Source organism: Bactrocera neohumeralis, chromosome 4 (assembly GCF_024586455.1).
Source record: "Bactrocera neohumeralis isolate Rockhampton chromosome 4, APGP_CSIRO_Bneo_wtdbg2-racon-allhic-juicebox.fasta_v2, whole genome shotgun sequence".
Lineage (NCBI taxonomy): Eukaryota > Metazoa > Arthropoda > Insecta > Diptera > Tephritidae > Bactrocera > Bactrocera neohumeralis.
In genome coordinates this window covers 21,243,503-21,262,182 of record NC_065921.1, presented here as the reverse complement: position 1 = coordinate 21,262,182, position 18,680 = coordinate 21,243,503, and the positions used below count along the sequence as shown (strand labels likewise).

Below are 18,680 nucleotides of genomic sequence, written 5' to 3'. Positions count from 1 at the left end.
CCCGGTATACACCTGATATGGCACCGTACGACTTCTTCCTTTTCGAAAAAATGTATTTTCCCATGAAAGGAAAGCGTTATGCATACGTAGAGGCCATTCAAAAGGCTTGCCCGGCATACTGGCGGCCATACCGGCCAAAGAGCTAAAACACTCGTTCGACATGCTTTTGGACCGTAAAAAAGCTGTATTGAAGCAGAGGGAGACTATTTTGAATAAAATAAATTGATTTTGCCGAAAAAACCATTTGTTTTTTTTTTTTTTAAGTTCTGTTTTCTTTGGAACACACCTTGTATTGTAATTGGGAAGCGATGGCGTCTCTGACCAAAAGTTATGCTTTGCTTTATCATGGTTAAGCCAATACTGTTCTATAGTCTACTTTTTTTGTGGAGAGCTTTCGGTAAAGCCACACTCACAAAAAAGCTAGATTACGTTCCTTTAGAGAGATGGTAAGTGTTCTGTAAAGCCACACCAAACACCAAAGATGAAACTAAATGCTATTCTATTTACAGCATTCGTGGACATGGCCAGCAGATGCGTTGTTGCTAAGGTTGCTATCAGACTTCATGTAACCGCAAACACTAAGAGTCTCAGGCGGAATGAGGTTTTGCATGGATGGATCGAAGCCCAGGAAGAATTTTGGAGAGGGAGTCTTCAGTAGAGTGCTCTCAATCAGCTCATGTTTCAAATAGGTAAGCTGTTGTAGGGCCATTTAAGCAGAATTAACAAGGCAAAATAGCAGCTGATATATGTACTTCTGCAAACTTCAAGTTCTTTTAGAGAGCTATTTACCGACTTAAAGCTAGTCAAGGAGTACATGACTTCGGTAGCAGCATTATTATAATACTTCCTAATTAAAATTCGCTTTGTGCCTTCGTCGGAAACTGTAAAGCCAATGAGGTTTCCTAAAATGGTAGAACCCATCAAGATGGATATGAGTAGATATTTCTTTATATCTATCTATCTTCTTGCAGTCAGGGCGTGGGATTTATACGTCTCGCGCGTTCTCAGAAAATATTGGTCAAAAAACAGCACTTGTGGAGTTGCGAAAGCCTTCTGGCTCAGAGTGAAATTAAAAAATTCCATTGAGCTACTAGCTCTTAGCAAGGCTAATATCACCGCAATGATAAGTTTTAGCGGTGAAGCTTATTTTTTAAAGTCGCGGGTAGGAAGTTGAGGTAGGTACATAAAGACATTTTCTCTTCCACTATCCACCTTGGTTGAAGCATCTCGGTCGGGCAAATTTCTGATCCAATTAGTTTGTATGATATCTATATCTTATAGTGTTTCGATATCGGTGGATTCAATACGAGAAAAATAATGTAGACCAACTTTATATAAATGCAGATATACGAACATGGCTCCATTTAGACGATCATTTAAATATATCGCTTCCTTCTCTTCCTTCATGTTCAGATTATAAAAAGGGAATCATAACAATATTTATTCCATTTTTCTATTATAGGATGTTAAGAATTGAAGAGGAAAACGCGCCAGTAAAATGAGTCATAAAATATGAAAACATTTTTATCCCTTCATAACCCAATTTAGCTTGCCATAATACGAATCAAACACAAAAGCTGTGGTGGATGGTGAACTAACAGGAAGTATATTACTTATTAAATCATAACATATCGTTTCATTCGCCGCAAAATTTCCACATAAACAGATTTAGCTCAAACAAAACCAACAACTTGACCGCAAATACTGACCATTTAGCTCGTATGCTACAAATAACGGTAAATTCATGTAGTAGCACTTATCGACACGGCCAAATTGAGTGTCAAAATGGTATCACGTTGCAGGCGCTTCAACAGTCGATGGGTCAGCGGATTTCGCAGCAGGGCAACACGAGCACTATACTGGTGAAACTGCAGGGAGAGGAATGCAAAAAAAAAACAAGAATAAAACCGCATTTGAAAAGCATCCGTTGACAGGATGTGCCATAAAAACTAATGACTGCACTGAAATAACGGGGTTAAGTGTTTAGAAAATCGATCGTGCGCGCACGCTGAAGATAACCGAACTGCTGCAGCAAATATGAAGGAAGACTTTTGCAAAATCGAAATCACGAAGGCTACCAGAGCTCACACTGCAAGTGTTGCCACAATTACACCCATGACGTGGACGAAACGACACCCCCGAGATGATTTTATATGCTGCACGCGACTGGGATTTTATGGTTACATGTCGGTAAAGGAGCTTAGGAAAAACGAAGAAAATCAATGTGAGCAGCAAAAAATGCTTTTGCTTGTTTTAAAGAGCAAACAGCAGGAGCGCACAAGTTAGCCAACCACATCCCAAATGCTCAAGTGGCTGTAAATAACTTGTGGGTATAATGCAAAAGAAAGGAAATGAAAAATTCGACTGTGGCCGAAAGTTGTTTTAAGTGGAAGGAATAACTCTAAGCTAAAAAGGATAAAAAAATTTGTTTTACAATTTGTATAAAGAGCTCAAACCTTATTTTTATTGCAAGCTTCAGTGTCTACATCGTTGCAGAAAGTATCAAATTACACGTAGCCACTTTCTTTTGTTGCTGAATTTATTAGACGAATTTCGTTATTTCAACTCTGGATTTGGTAACCTTAAGAGATTATTGCCTTTAAAACTAATCGCTTGTTTCGGTTTTGGTATTAATGTGAGTGTGCACTGCTGCTTGACCTCATCCCTTCAATACTTAAAGCATATTGGTAAGGGAACATACACCCTTCCAAAAAGATCCGATTATGATTCAACATTATTAGAACTTACCATAGACCGCATTTGTAAGGCACAGTCTATGCAAACCATAGTGTAATAAAAAGCAAGTTCGGATTTTTACTGGAAGAATTTGGAAAATTGTTTATAGAAATTTTATACACAAGAGAAACGTTTAGTGTGATGTGCACAAATCCTCATAAATTTGGTCAATAAGTATTCGTGGAATTTTTTTTTTCGAAATTTTAACGTTTACTAAAGATAAACAAATATGTATGTACCATTTTGGTCGCCCACTTTTTGCCATTTTTCCGCTGGAGAAATTATTCCATCAATGTAAATCAAAATTTCGAAATTTCCAGAACGGAAGCGAGCGAACCATTGTTATGCTACACGAACTGATACAGCATTGTCTCCGTAAACTTCACAAATTTCATTGGTGGCTTGCGTGGCATTCTTCCCTTTTTTATACAAAAAAAATTTCAAAATATAGCGAATTTCTTCATTATTTTCACTCACTTTTGAAGTAACTTGTTTTTCAACTTCCTCGAATTTAGTTTTTTCTTGGTTAAATTAAGCTTAAAATCGCACCTTTCCAACACTAGATTGTATGACACAATGTGATTGGTAGCACTGGAGGTATACGATTGCAACGACATCTATTGACAAAATACGAAAAGGCTTTTTCGACTTCCAACATTACTGAATATACTGACAATCTAAAACTCCTACGTTTTGTTATCTTTCGGGCAGTTTGTGAATTCTATCATAAAGGAACTGGCCCTAATGACCAAGAATGAATTAAACCACTTTATAACATCCTGTTCTGATATTCACACTTTACCGTGAGGTTATTCTGCATCGACCAAAACAAATGATGGTCCGAAGGGGCAAGATCTGGGCTATAAAGGGGAAAAGTCAAAATTTCCCAGCCGCTGTTTTCCAAATAGGTTTTAGGCGGCTTTGCAACATTATACTGCACATTGTTATGATAGATGTCGTGACTAGTCGACAATTTCGGGCATTTTTCAGCAATCACGTACAATTAGATGTATTTTTGTCGAAAGCGTTTCTCATGTATGAGTTCATTTGGGTATAGAGCTCATAATACGGACGTGTTCTATTCCCTGATCCAACTTAATACAGATAATTACTTTGGCGTCGTGGATATTTGGCTTTGCCGTTGATTAAACTCGTTGGTCAGGTTGCATATACATATGATTTTTTAGGGTTTCGTGATGAAACCATTTCTCATTACCAGTTATAATGAGATTCAAAAATTACTTCTTTTTATAGCAGGCAAAATTCGCTTTTAATGTCTGCTGGCTTAAGTCCATTTGACACCCGATTTTCCTGATTTTGAATATATCTGCTTTTAAACGTTTGGAAATGGCTGCCTGAGAGACTCACAAAGTTTCTGCGAGCTAATTTTATGTCAGTTATTTTTCTTCCAATTTTTTTCGGTCGTACAGGACGTTCTTCGCCTTCCAAATCGAAATCACTACTTATAAATAATGCAAATCATTATTGGACAGCAGCTTTCTAAGGAATGATTTGAGTAATGGATATTGAGTAATAGAATAATAAACTAGCTACATACACATATTACGCAATGTACATATGATAAACCTTCACAGCGACTCTTAAAATCCCTCTGTCATATGACGCGAAGAGCTTTGCAAAGCACTCCGTAAGATATTTTTGAAAAAAAAATAGTTGCAATAACTTTTTTTCAAGAAGAAGAACTTTATATAGATCAAAGTGAATAGAGCTCTGAAATCCAAATGAGTTCCATACTCATACACAGACTTTATGTGGAGCGGTAAATCTACATATATACTATTTAATTGCATACAAATTCTGCTTTCTTTTACAGAGATCTTCGTTTTGACCTAGGCGCTCACCTAGTGCTTAAATATTGCTTATTTATAGAGTTTGGTTAGGCTAAAAAGGATGAAGGTTTAGTCTTGGTACTCTTGTAAGGTTTAGTTAATGAAGTTTAGAATCTTTAACGGTTCATAGATATGAATGTAGGCAGGTATGGGAAGAAGTATGTAGATATATCTTAAGCAGCAGATGATTTCTAAACAGATCGAAATAATAATATTTAGATGATATACTACCAAGTTGAAGGTTTATAAGGTACATACTTTTGCAAAAATTATGAAAGTATTATAAAGAAGCATAACATAAGTAGAAAAGACAGAGACAGGTATTTCATACGACACAAAGAAAAATAATTTTTAAAGTGAAAGGAAGATTTAATAAATTAAAAAACAAAATGGGAATTGGTGTAGTAAATAATAATAATTAAAAGAAAAGTTTAGTAATATTTTTATTTATTCTGTGGGTTTTCTCATAGTCAAGTATGTGATTAAAATTCTCAAAAACAAACAAAACTGAAACTATAACTGAAAGTTATACCAGAAACTTCAGAAGAGCACTCAGCAAAGTTAAAAAACCCTTAGCAACATTTTACACTTGCATCAAACAACAAAAAAAAATGGTATACTAGCCACTAGCCAGCATAAAAAAGAAAATCAAAGCAAAGTCAACCGCCACTAAAGCCTCCTAGCGACTCAACGAACCCAAGTTGACCACAGAATGCAATAAAAGTAACCGCATCGTATCGGAAGACCGTCTACGTTTTTCTATTTCGCCCCACAACAAACAGAAAAAACTAACTGTAAAGAGAAAACAAAAGGTATAAGCCCATAGTCGTGCAGCATTAAAGTTTACAAATACAAACACGAGCGCAGCTCAACGAAATAGAAACCGAAAGACCGCAATTGAAACCGCAGGAAACACAAAAACAGCACACACACGTGCTGCCGGCAGACGCGACCAGCCTTCAAAGCAAAGCACGTATATATTTAGTGTATGTAGTTAAGCTGCTTTAATAAATATGCTTCCTCGCTTTCAATCATAATGAACCAGCCACTAGCTAGCGCAGTCAGTTGGCCTACAAAAAGCGAAAATATTTTTTCACATAAAATAAAAAAAACTGGCGAAAACAGCGCCGCCTTCGCCAAAGCAGCACTCAAGCACGCACAGACACGGGAGGCCAAGAGTTGATGGGAGTGAGCGCCATGCTAGTTAAATTGCCTAGCCGCGACGAGCCAGTCAGCTAGCCAAGTGGCAAGTGTTAGCCAAAGGACAGTGTTAACACCACGCGTAATATTAGTCAGCAAGTGTGGGAGAGGAGTGCGTGGCAAGTTTTGGGTAGCCAAGCACTACTTAAATTGTAACCCAAATTCCTTTTTGCACACATTCCACGCTGCTGGTGTGAGACTTTAGTGAGAAGTATGGCCAGTACTACACTAATGCGCTTAAGAAGTGGACGAAGGGATGGCAATTCAAGCACTTAAAGTTTTGTAGTCGGATGTAGAAAGGTATTTCTATGGTTTGGGCCTATTTTTAGCAGTTCACCACTTTCCTCCAACATTGCCGGCATATTGTATGCGCATATTGATGGCCTTTTCGCTTAAAATTGCGTAACCATCACCGCAAATAAACCGCATTTCGTATTAACAGACACTGTCGATTTGATACTGAATGTAAGCCTGTTATGCATGCATGTGTGTGTGTGTGTTTGGGTAAACGCATTGCCAGACACGCACTCTTCGCTAGTCATTACAGACAACCAAATATCTAATTTCAGTTTGTCCTTTCACACTCAACACTATTGTTGAATGAGCGGTTTGTGTTTGTACATACGTGAGACTCCATTAGCAGACGACATGTCGTATACGTAACGTAATTTTATATTGTCCTTTGTGTACAGTTAGTAGGCCTTAGTATGCTGCGCCATTTAATCCTTTCATAAATAACCAAATCACTTTAAGTCCATCTGTGCTCTTGCCGGTTATGCTCGGTTCTTGGGCCAAATGTTTCAGTATAATCTTTATGGAAGCCGGATAATGTGTGTTTAAGTGTCTCTACGAAATGTCGGCAAAATTTTATTGGTTCTTCGGCACTTGCCTCCTTAACATTGGATTATTTTTGCGCTCAATTAAAGCAGATATGTAGTAGTGAACTAAATTTTGCCAAGTCGCTATGAGTCATTTAATATCGACTTAATACAGATTTATAGAAGCAAGTACAGAAAAATCGTTAGAGGAAAGTATTTTATTTAGAATACTTAATTTCCGTATTGTTATTTCTGTTGAAATAGTTTCATATTATGATTGTGGCCAGAGCTAAATGATGGAAACTTTGCATTAAAAGGCATAACAGTCGGTTGTGTGTTGTATTGAATAAATTGGTCTGATTTATTACTAAAGACCAATGACTTCAAAAAACCCCACAAGAAGTAGTATAATGGTGTTAAATCACCACCTTTTGGAGGCCATTCAATCTGACAATTTATTGAAATAATCATATCTCCAAACTTTTATCGCAATAATTTGGTTGTTGCACGTTCTGTGCGGCACATAGGCCCGTCTTGTTGGAATGAGATATTGTCAAGATCAACTTCTTTCAATTTCGGTCATAAAAAGTTGGTTATCATCGATGAGCTGAGAGTGTACACGCAGACCGAGGAGTGTCGATTCGTTCGCAGCAACTCGGACTCACGTATGGAACGACTTGGCGCATTTTACGTCGAGACTTCACATTGACAGCGTACAAAATACAGCTTCTGCAACAACAGAAGACGGTCGACCTTACCAAGTGACTTATGCGCTCTTGAAAAATTAAAAGAAAATCCCACCTTCCTTTTCGAGCCAAATTTTTTCACCGATGAAGTCCATTTCTAGCTCAATGGGTATGAAAACAAGCAAAATTGCTGCATTGGGGACGAAGGGAAAACTAAAGAGATACAAGAGCTGTCATTTCATACAGAAAAACAACGGTTTACTGTGGTTTATGGGTTGATGATTCAATTAAAAGAAAGTGTTTTTTTTTAAGAACTATAAAAACAAATGAATAGTTAAAAAAAAATATATAGATAACCTTCTTTTATAAATAGTGAATTTAAGTACTAAACATCGATTAACGGTATCGCCATCCGCTTAAAGTTTTTTTCTTCTTACTACCTACTATCGGATGGTGAAAAACTTATTCTAGCTGTACTTAATGTTCTAGCTTAAGAGATTAGAAGTACTTACTCAACTTTTAGCTTAATTAATCTATTCAAGAATTTTAAGCCTGATTGTGTGTTTTGTTACATTTCACCACTTTACTTAAGAGATATACAAGAATTTCTTTAATTTCGCATTCGTATAACATTTGAAAAGTAAGAATATTTTTAAGTAAAAATCAAGTATGAAATATATAAACTTTTTCATTAAACGCTTTAAATTTAAATAATAAAAGCTATGAAGCCTGTAAGTATGCAGCGCACTTTTATAGTGAATTTATATGTCTGCTTTCAGAGTGAAAGTGTATTTTCTCTTGTCTCTATACATACCTATATATGTATGTATGAATGTGCTCACATGTATAGCAAGTAAGTATGGCAAGTATAAAAACAAAATGCTAATGGTAACATGTAAACGTCACGTACATTGCACACGAGAGAAGCGAAAAAAGCGACCAAAAATGGAACCAAAAACACAACGGAAAAAATACATTCACTGCTTTACTTAAGTAAATAAGTATGTAAGTGGGTGTAAAAACCCAGTAAACTAAATTTAGTACTTTTATGTTTTAGGGAAAAGAGAATATTACAGGAATATTACTAGAACAAGTGTTTCATTGTGGGTGTTAGTTAAGCCGATGGCGAAGGCTTCTGGAAATGCTGCTAGACAAGTTTACAGCTAACCATTACATTAGCTAGCATCTAAGAACCTGTGCTGCGTTGATTCTAATATACAAATTACAAAAAGTATTTGATGATGTGATACATATATAGTTATTAATGATCAGCATGATGCGCTAAGTCTATTTAGCCATGTCCTTCTGTCCGCCTATCAGTATATACGCTTTTGAGATATAGATCTAAAATTTTGGAAGGGTCTTTTCCTACCTCCGAAACTGCTCATTTGTCGTCACCTTCGATATCGGATCATACAAACTGCCGATCAAAATCAAATGGTATAGAAAACTCTTCAATTTGACAGGATATCTTCATGAAATTGGGAATAGATTATTGTGCAAGGCAACAGTACAATCTTCGAAAAAATTGTTAAGATATATGTAGCTGTCATACAATTAGACCGATCAAAATCAAATACTTGTATGGAAACAATTTTTTTCTGTGAAGAGTCCAGGAGCACCTTCGAAAAGCAATTTCAGGAGTTGGAAAGAGCTTTCTGCTAAAGTTCTCTCAAATCCAAAAAATATTATAAATACAGATGTATGTACACAGGTATTGATTGAAGGACTAGTCAAAATTTTGATTTTTGACAAAATAGCGGCTTCACAAAAAAGTCGTGTTTTCTTTAATTGTACACTTCAGAGAGTTTTAGTATAATAATTACCTGTCAAATATATTTACCAAGGTTGAGTGCAAAGTTCAAGCTGATCGGTTCAACCGTTCCGGAGAAAATTTTCTCAACGACTCTGAAAACAGCGTTTTGAGAAAAACGCTTTTAATGTTATTAGAGCCGATTACACCAAGTAAAAAAACCTTTACAAATACGATCATATATCCGAAACTATTTCAACTTCGGAGAATATTCTCAAATGTAAATTCTATATACAATGTAATGTATAATATATGGCATATGGTATATAGCAAAAAAATTATTTTTTTGAATTTCCCAAGTGAATATAACCCCTAAACTAAAGTTAGTTGATATCAAGAAATGAGGGACCTTGAAGCTATTTTTTGCCAAGTTATATATATATAATTCACGTTCTTTAATACTGATATTAAGTAGATTCAGTTCAAAAGAATATAAATATTTCATTTAAATATTTAAAATCGGAGAAAAACTTTGATCTTGAACTGGCGGAAAAGTCGACTGACATGTGAACATGACCAAATTGGAACATATTGCCTTTGCAATCTGCCTTTTCTTAAACCACAAGTATTTTTGGGTACAATAAAATACCAAAGGTTATAATTTTCTTTGAATACAGAAAAGGGTCTTCAATACGTAAAATAGAAAGAACAAATGTGAGCGTGGATATGAAGAATTGGCTTCCTCGTAAACTTGAACTTCCTCACTCGTAATATTTGATTTAATCTGCCCACGACATAAATAAGTATATGATATAGCAGACTTTGTATGCTGAGACCTGTGACGCTTGAAACATTGCGGGAGACTAACACGCTGCGAAATGTTTGCCAATTAGGCATTGTGGCATGCTCGTCTGTGGTACCATGCAGTCATATATCTTATCAGCATGCTCGTTCAACACGAGCTACTATGTACATATATACTTATATTTGTATGTAGACCGATAGCATTTCGCGTGTTATCAATTTGACTTGTTCCACAAAACAAAAGGAGAAATAGAAATTTGAGTGCCTGAGCATTCGGCACCGTGAAAACGGCGCATAAAGGACGATGAAGCTGCGGTTGTGTGCTCTGCGAGCGCGCAAAATGTTGGCCTGCGGGTGATAAAATATGGCTTGCTAAGTTATTGAGCCGAATGCTTGTTTGACTTGGTTATTCGGTGAGTTGCCATCCAATTTATTTGTTATTTGTATGTACATGTGTCGTTATATTTGTTCTGCAGCCATTGTTGCTTGGTTGGTTGTGTTCCTGTTGCTCTGGTTCATGTGTTAAATATCATTTCAAGTCGTTGGTGTTAGTGCTGCTGTTGGTGAATCTGCTTGTGGTTCTTGTTTGCTCGCTCATTACTTGTCGTTTAAAGCTCGAGTTGGCACACTCTTGCACTGGTTTTATTTTTAGCTGCATATAAGCATATACCATATATTACTTAAACCATATAGTAGTTAGTATGTGTCATGAGCATTTCGCGTATTTTTGTTTGTGCAGCTGTTTTTGGTTTTGCTTTACGAGCTCGGTTGGCATTTTTTATTAGTATTTGTCATTTATAAATATCACGTTTCTGCTATTCATTAACACGCTTGCAGTTTTCATTAAATAAACATTTGTAATTTAGCGTGTGGTAGGTCTTGTTATGCAAGATTTTGTAACTAATGATTGAATGCTTTCAAGTGGGGTTTGAGATGTCAAAACATGTGACAAGGACTACAAATCCATAGAAAATGGGTGGAAAATTAATTTTTGTTTTTGAATTTTGAAATTTATGAGATTTTATAATTACTAATTAATTATATGTATATGTGTTACCTCTTAAAATGTAGCTGAATGGTAGCTACATAAATCAAAAACAGTAATGCTTAAGGAGTTATATGGGTTACGGATTTCAAAAATTCGAATTGAAGTTGATCCGAGTAATAGTTTCGGAGATAAAATCTTAAGAACTTGTGCGCTAGGCTTAGTGCGTCGTCTTTAGACTCGTTTTTCATGAAACTGTGTTTTTGAAGTCGGTTGACAAGATTTCTTGAGAACTACTCACCCGATCTACATGAAACTTTACAAAGGTGTTTGAGATACAATTCTTAAATACTTGGACGAAGGATTTTTTTCTTCGATTACAACTATTTGGGAAAAAATATCGCGCAATTTTCGCGAAATTTTAATTTTTGTATAAAAATGTCTGCCAAAAATCAAAGTTTTTCAGTTTTTTTTTCCTTTGTCCAAATTCTAAGTTAAGGTTTTAACTAAAATACGTATGTTTTACTTTAGATGATAATTTAAGGAGTCATCCTGCCAACGCGGGCGCATCTTTCTTTCTGAGGCGCCACAGGATATATCGTCACAATGACCGAGTTTAAAATATTTTTTTACCAAAAATTTCATTTTGTCAATAGGGTATGGTTGTAACAAAAAAAAAATCGAATAAAATATTTAATTTTTTATATGAAAAAAAATGGTTGAAAAACAATCGTTGTCCTTTTTAGAAAGCGACGATCTCTTCCGGGCTTGAGAACCCTAACACTCGGTGGCAAGGAGTTGGAGGTGTCTAAGGAGGTCAAATTCCTTGGCCTCACATTTGACCCCACCTTATGATGGAGTAGGCACTGATCCTACTTTCGAGGTACGGCGTTTCGAAGACGGTTAACTTTATATAGAAGTTCAGAGTTACACTCGGCAGTGAGATGGAGTGGAATGATTCCACGCTCGACATAAGTATGTACTACTGAGCACTATCCAGTGGTTCACTGACCGCTCGAAAACACCGAAAGGCATTAGAGTAGGCATTGTGGGATCGCATACCAAACTATCCATACCAATGGGACGTTTTCCAAGCAACTTTCAAGCAGAAGCTTTTGCTATAAATTAGTGTGCAGAACTCAATCTACACCGGAATTATCGCAACCAGCATATCGCTATACTTAGCGATAGTCAAGCGGCACTAAAGGCGTTCTCAGCGTAAGAGGTTAAATCGCTTTTAGTGGGGGAGTATGAAGGAAGGCTCCACCGCCTATCAGTGTGCAACAGGGTACACCTTATCTTGGTGCCTAGGCATAAAGGGGCAGCCAATAAGCTGGTCGACGAACTATCCTGCTCTGTGGCAGCTTTCAGGATGATGGGTCATGCATTGCAGTGGAGTCCCATACTTTAAAGGAGCTGCTCCGCACGGAGGAGAGAGTGGGAAGGGAACTACATTGGCAGCAGACAACAGGAATGCGCCATTACTTCTGAGACGATGCAACCTTGCAAGGTTTAAGGAAATTATTAATATCCCCACGAAACAAATTCCGACTTCATTGGCATAGCCTCTTGCGCAAACTGGCGGTTCTGCTACATGGTACAGGAATTTCCAGAACATCTGATTCTGATTTGTCTAGCAATTTGCAGAAGCAGGTCTAAGGCCCTGAGTTCCATCAACGTGGACAGGGATCACATCACCTCAGTCGCGCCCAGCAGGCTCCTGGAATTTTTCAGGATGCTGGACCTTTGCCACCATATGTGATATAGGGGAGGGCACAATAGACTATAGGTCGCAGTGCAAAGGCTCAATTTTACTACCGACCTATCTATCTCTTTTCTGTTCATACTTGTAGATCTCAAAAAATATTCGCTGGAAAGGAATTTAGTGGTATTGAAAGGGTAATCGATGAAATTATTTGAAGTAAAATTCAAATTGAACTACAAAAATGGTATCAAAAAGTCACCGATATAATCGGCTTATCATCCTACTCATATGTACATATATACATATATCTGCACTTTCCTATCGCGCTCGCTAGGTAAGTTACATAATGAAAATTATTTACTCTCGTCATATTTTCAGTTAGCTCGTTCATTTTGACATTTCAGATTGGAAAATAAAAGAACATTTGGATATTACTTCATTAGATTGGCCAGGAAATAGTCCGCATCACTTTCCGATAGGGAGCGTATGGCCTCTATTTTTAGAAATTACAATGCACACTCTGATTGAATTTTTAGTACTAGAATCTCAGGAAGAGCAGAAGTATGACTTTTTACCGTTAAAGCAACGAAAGAGCAATATAAATGCTTAGGAACATATAATACTTTTGCCAATCAACAATAATAAATCAAATTAATTACAACAACTGGGGTGGATTAACTTGAGCCGAAAGCCGAGTACGCATATCATTTCAAAATCGAATTAATCAACGTGAAATGGCAGACATAGAAATAGAAAAGCAATAAATCGGCTTTAGATGTAAGTTCCAATTTGGCTAAAAATAGTAAAAGGCTCTTTAGCAAAACGCATTGAATGTTGGTCTGCATTTGGATAGAATATACTACAACCAGCGAAAGTAACTTGCTCAGTGCAGTTGAGTAGGATAAAATGTTACATAAGTATGAGGGAATATGTAAATTTAGATTACTGAGGTTAAGCTGCAGGCAAAGCACCCTACTCAATAGAGAAATCTGAATTTATTTCAAACAATTACACGCTATTGCCAAAGAAGGTCTTTCTGTCATTGCGGATTTGTTATGCGGATTTGTTTGGGGCTACTTTAGGCAGCAAGCGGTTAACTATTGGTTTCCGCAAGATGCTAAGCCTGTCTATTGCAGCATTTAAGTATTAGCATTTTCGTTTTGTGCAATTTTCTACTGCTACTTGCTACTTTTCTTACAAATAAAATGAAAGAAAAGTAAAACATTTTGTTGTTGTTGGCTGATCCTTTGGGTATTGGTTAGCTGTTTATGTTTTCCTTCCACACGACTGTCTGCTGTTGGCGGTTGAGTTTTCATTTCAATTTAATGTGCGTCTCAGCGGATAAAAGCAAAAGCACAAAGCGCACAAGCAAAAAAAAAGGAGACAAAATGTAATATCAAACGCTCATGCGAACGCAGGTGGTGGTGGGCGAGCAAAATACGCCCTAGAGTATGCAAACATGTAAAAGCAGGTATATATTAAATTCATAATATGTATGTATGTGTGTATTTATGTGTGTGTATTGACGCTCGTTTAAATTGCTGTTGACAGTTTTATATGACCCGCTTTAAGCGTGCAATCGGTTAAGGTTAAGCTGCCAGCTGGCAGTTTCCTTTTCCTCTTTCATTTGTGCAATTTCCTTCTGACGCAAAGTGGCACACAAACACTCAGACAGTTACATATATGCAATATATATTACAAAAAGTGTTTTTATCGTTGTAAATATTTCTTTGATGTTTTCAAACTTACTTGTCGGATCGAAGCCGGTTATGAATTCCGGGCAGCGCTCATAGGCGGAAGTGCCGGCGGCAGTATCCGGCCAACAGAGCCAACCATCAAATGTGCCAGCGCAGTAAGATTCACCTGGGTGCAAGTAAAAGATGAAATGAGAATATATGAATAGGAAAGAAAGGTGAAATGTTTAAATAAATATATTCATATACAAATACATGTACATATATGTACATATATATATTTGTCACTGCTATTGTGTCGTATTTTTTCAGCAATGTGAGTGTGTTGGTTGACCGCCAAAAAATTAGCCAGAGTTAGATACATTGTCAAGGCATATCGTTCCTTGTGTGTGTGTGCGTTGCCTTTTGTTTTGACACGTGGTGAAAAAATTCAAACTTTGTTTCATATTTTCAGTTGCTTGTTATGCTTTTCCCTTTTTTCCGGTTGAAAAATATCGCTCTGTACACAATGCTGTTTGTTTTGCAAAATGCTAATTCATAATAAATCTGGCTTACCTTGGTACTAAAAGTTTTTGTGCAAATTTTAATTTTGCAATTTGTTTATTTTGGCATTTTCATTTTAATCTCGTTCATGACATTGCAGATATGGCAAATATTGCCTTAAGGGGTTATACATACATATATGTTTCCGCGGGTAAAACACAGCTTTTTTTCAAAATTCTTTTTCATATAAAAAATGAAATATTTTATTAGAATTATTTATTGTTAGGAACATACACTATTAGCAAAGAAATTCTGAAATTTTTAGAAAAAAAGATTTTAAAACTCGACTGTTGCGACGCTATTTCCTTACTCCTTACAGAATCCCCTAAAGTGAAAAAAATATGTGTTTTAGTTAAAATCTTAACTTAGAATTTGGACGAAAGAAAAAAAAATGAAAATTGAATTTTTGGCGGACTTTTCTTTCAAAATTCTTCGTCCAAGCCTTTAAGAATTGTAGCTCAAAACATGTGTAAAATTTCGTGAAAATCGGTTTAGTAGTTCTCGAGAAATCTCCCCATCCGACTTCAAAAACACTGTTTCGAGAAAAACACGTTTAAAGACTACGCACTTAGCCAAGCTGGCCTCGAGCGCACAAGCTCTCTAGGCTGTATCTCCGAAACTATTACTCGAATCAACTTGAAAATTTAGGACAACTACTCTAACCTAAAGACAATATTAATTATTAAATTATATTTTTTGAAACATATTATATATAGTGAGCTTAGTCCAATTTTGATTAAATTAAGTTTTTTATTTTTATTTTTTTGATTTTTATAGATTATTTTAGTACCTACATAATTAAATTTATTAGTTAATTATTTGGTTAGATAGATCTAAGTGTATAAATATTTGATAAGGCCAAATTAATGATGCTACCTAGAACTACTATCCGATTTTTCCGTAATTTCGGACGATATTTGCACGAAAAAAACTTTAATATGTATCCACTTATATCAGAACCTCGGAAGAAACTAATTGCCGTCAGTCTGTCTGTCTACTAAGCCATGGCGATAACCCGATCCTTTGATGAAATACGTTTTTTTGCATTCTAAGTTGGGTGGTTATGCCGCCATTTCAAAATCTCTTCACAGTTGACGAAGATAAAACTACTCCGACCATCCTACTTTGCTAAGACGTATCATCGTATGAAAATGGTTCTCGTCATTTTTTTAAGAAATGCCCGCGACAACAGTTTTCATAATTTTCTTCTTCGCCTAACAAAAATAACAGTAAAATCAATTATCTTCTAGCAAAAGCTATGTGAGATCTCAAGGCTGATGACATTACTAGGACTGGTATCACAACCTCAATAACTGCGGAATGGGAATGGAAGGGAGCTTCGTTTGGTTTTGATGGTTCACTGCTGAACCTCTATGCCGTTGCAAGGTCCCTTTGGCCCCGAGTAAATTGTAAGAGTTCTAGAGAACTCCACTCTTAGCAAGGTATATCTTTCAGTGATTGCAGCTGTTTGGAAGAAGTCGAGATAGAATTAAATCAACACTTTCTCTCCGAATATCCGAATTTTACAAATGGTTTTGTCCACAAGAGTATGATATAGTATCCAGAACCTTAACGAGATATATGCATATACAAGGTGCATTCCAAAGTAAATAGGACCTTAAGAAAAAAATCAGAATAAATGTTTTTTTGGCAAAATCGATTTATTTTATTCAAAATAGTCTCCTTCTCTTTTAAATGATTAATATCCGTGAAGTGGGGAAGATATTTTTGGTCAAATAATCGTCCTTCGGATTCTGATCAATTTTTGGTCGTCATAATTTTGGTCCTTTTAACATATATGTATAACGCTATATATAATGTACCCATATATCGAATACATGGGATATGAAAATTAAATAGAGCTGACATTGGCCTTTCCTTGCCTCTATTCATATGTACACTATTGCAGTTTAGACTTTTCTGGTTGACTTTAGAATGATTACTAAGGAAGATATATCATATAATATAGATTTTACTTTGCATAATAGGTTTGATACAAAAATTTAAGATTGTTGCCATAAATTGCTGAAAAAAATCAGAAAAAATTTCCTTTGTATATGTGGATGGCCGTTCAATATTCCAGTAGGTAGGAAGAGGTTGGGTTCCAAGTCAGAATTCCAGAAAATTCATAATTAATACAAGACCGATAAAAGCGTTTTGCATCAAGAAAATATTGTGTTAGCCGCTCGAGCCTAACTTCAAATACGTTGCATTGGACAGAAAGAAAGTCGAATAGCACTTCGGTTAAACATGGTTTAGGACATACCTACATATATAAAGTAATCAAAGTAATTAGAAATTATATTCTAGAAGGGTATCAGCTTTAAAGTTAAAAATCTGCTAACAAATTATGACTTTTCCTGTAGTTTACTAACACATGAAATGTCATAAAGAATACAATTACTTTAATACATTATTCTATGTTTATTTAAAGTACAATTTCACTTCGTCAGTCTAATTCAACTTCTAAAGTAATTAGAAATTATATTCTAGGGGATAATGGTCTTTGTACCATGCTAATTTCCGCTATACTAACCTATTTTAAGACCACTTTTAGCACGCATTTAAACAAAGGATTCGCGCACACACACATCACACCTTCACCCACACCCACAATCCCACTCACCTGCTGTAAACTGTGTCGCGGTTTCATTCAAGCGTTTATAACATTCATCTCGCAACACATCCAACGCATCCGGCTCTGCTTCAGCCACACCCTCACCCTCAGCACTTTCATTGCTGCTCGTGCTGTCCACCGCCGCCATATCCGTTATCGCTGAGTCAGCAATGTCGGAGGCGGATGTCGGTAAGCCAGCCAACATTCTGGCAGCTAGCGTTAAAGTGGAACGAGTTGTTTCTGCTGCGGCTGCGGCTAGTAAATTATCCGTCCTTGGATTGTGTGCCGTCGCATGAGTGGCCGCTGCAGTGACGCTGGTGAAGCCAACTACTGCTAATGTCTGTGCGAATTGTTGGACCTTGGCGATTACATTCATTGTTGTTACACCGCTAGCCTTTGTTTAGTTATTCGTTGTTGGAGCTACAACGAGTTGTTGGTTTTTGGGTGCAGATTGTGCAATTGTTTTCCGCGTTGTTGTTTTTGACGCTGATTCATTAGCATTGGTTAGTGTGGCAAGTGTTAAGGTCACCGCTTCAACTAAATAGAGACAAAGGAGCAGCGGCTATGGCTATGCAGATACATACACATATATTCTTTCAGAGTACTTGCTTGCCTCTAATACTTATCAAAAGGTGGGTATGCACATCTAACGGTTTATAGCAGTGTACAGCGCGGGATGTCTTACATGCCTTGTGATTTATGTGCCTTTATACATATGTATAAGTACTCTTAGCATTACTTATTTATAAGGTAAATCTCTTTCAATCTTTCGCTTGACCTCAGTTTCCGCTTCCGCTGATATCTTCACTGTATATACACCAGTTTACTTTTGTATTTACACCATTTTCAGCTGGTGGATTTCGTTTATTAACTCATTTTCTATCTTCTTTGATGTTCCGGCTTTCAAATAAAGCTAGCGGCCTTTTCAATTATTTAAATTTTGTATATCTTTGGGTTTATTTTGGATTTGAATTTTTAAGTATTGAATATGAACAGCCATTCGTTTCCATTTAGTGCACTGTAAGTAAATAAAAATTAAGAAAGCATTAAAAAATAATGTTGACTTTAAATCATATATTAAGTTTTTATATAAACAATTCACTGATGAATAATATTCAACATTTTATGAACATACAATAAAGACAAAAATAAAACTTTACCTTCAACTGCATCGAAGCTATAACACCCTTTTCAGGTGCATTTCTTATGGCATAAAACGGATCAAAATCGGTCAGTACTATACTACTAGTTCATCAATTGTCATAAATAAATAATTGTATATATACATA

General features: G+C 36.2%; 1 protein-coding gene across 1 annotated transcript in view; it reads right to left on the bottom strand.

Moving 5' to 3' along the window:
• The window catches only part of LOC126756957 (calcitonin gene-related peptide type 1 receptor), a 184,965-nt gene that overhangs the window by 40,101 nt on the left and 126,184 nt on the right, over nucleotides 1-18,680 (bottom strand). Inside the window, 2 exon segments of the mRNA XM_050470466.1 lie at nucleotides 14,287-14,400; nucleotides 17,401-18,409. Coding sequence (XP_050326423.1) covers nucleotides 14,287-14,400; nucleotides 17,401-17,767 — 481 coding nt within the window. The 5' untranslated portion in view covers nucleotides 17,768-18,409.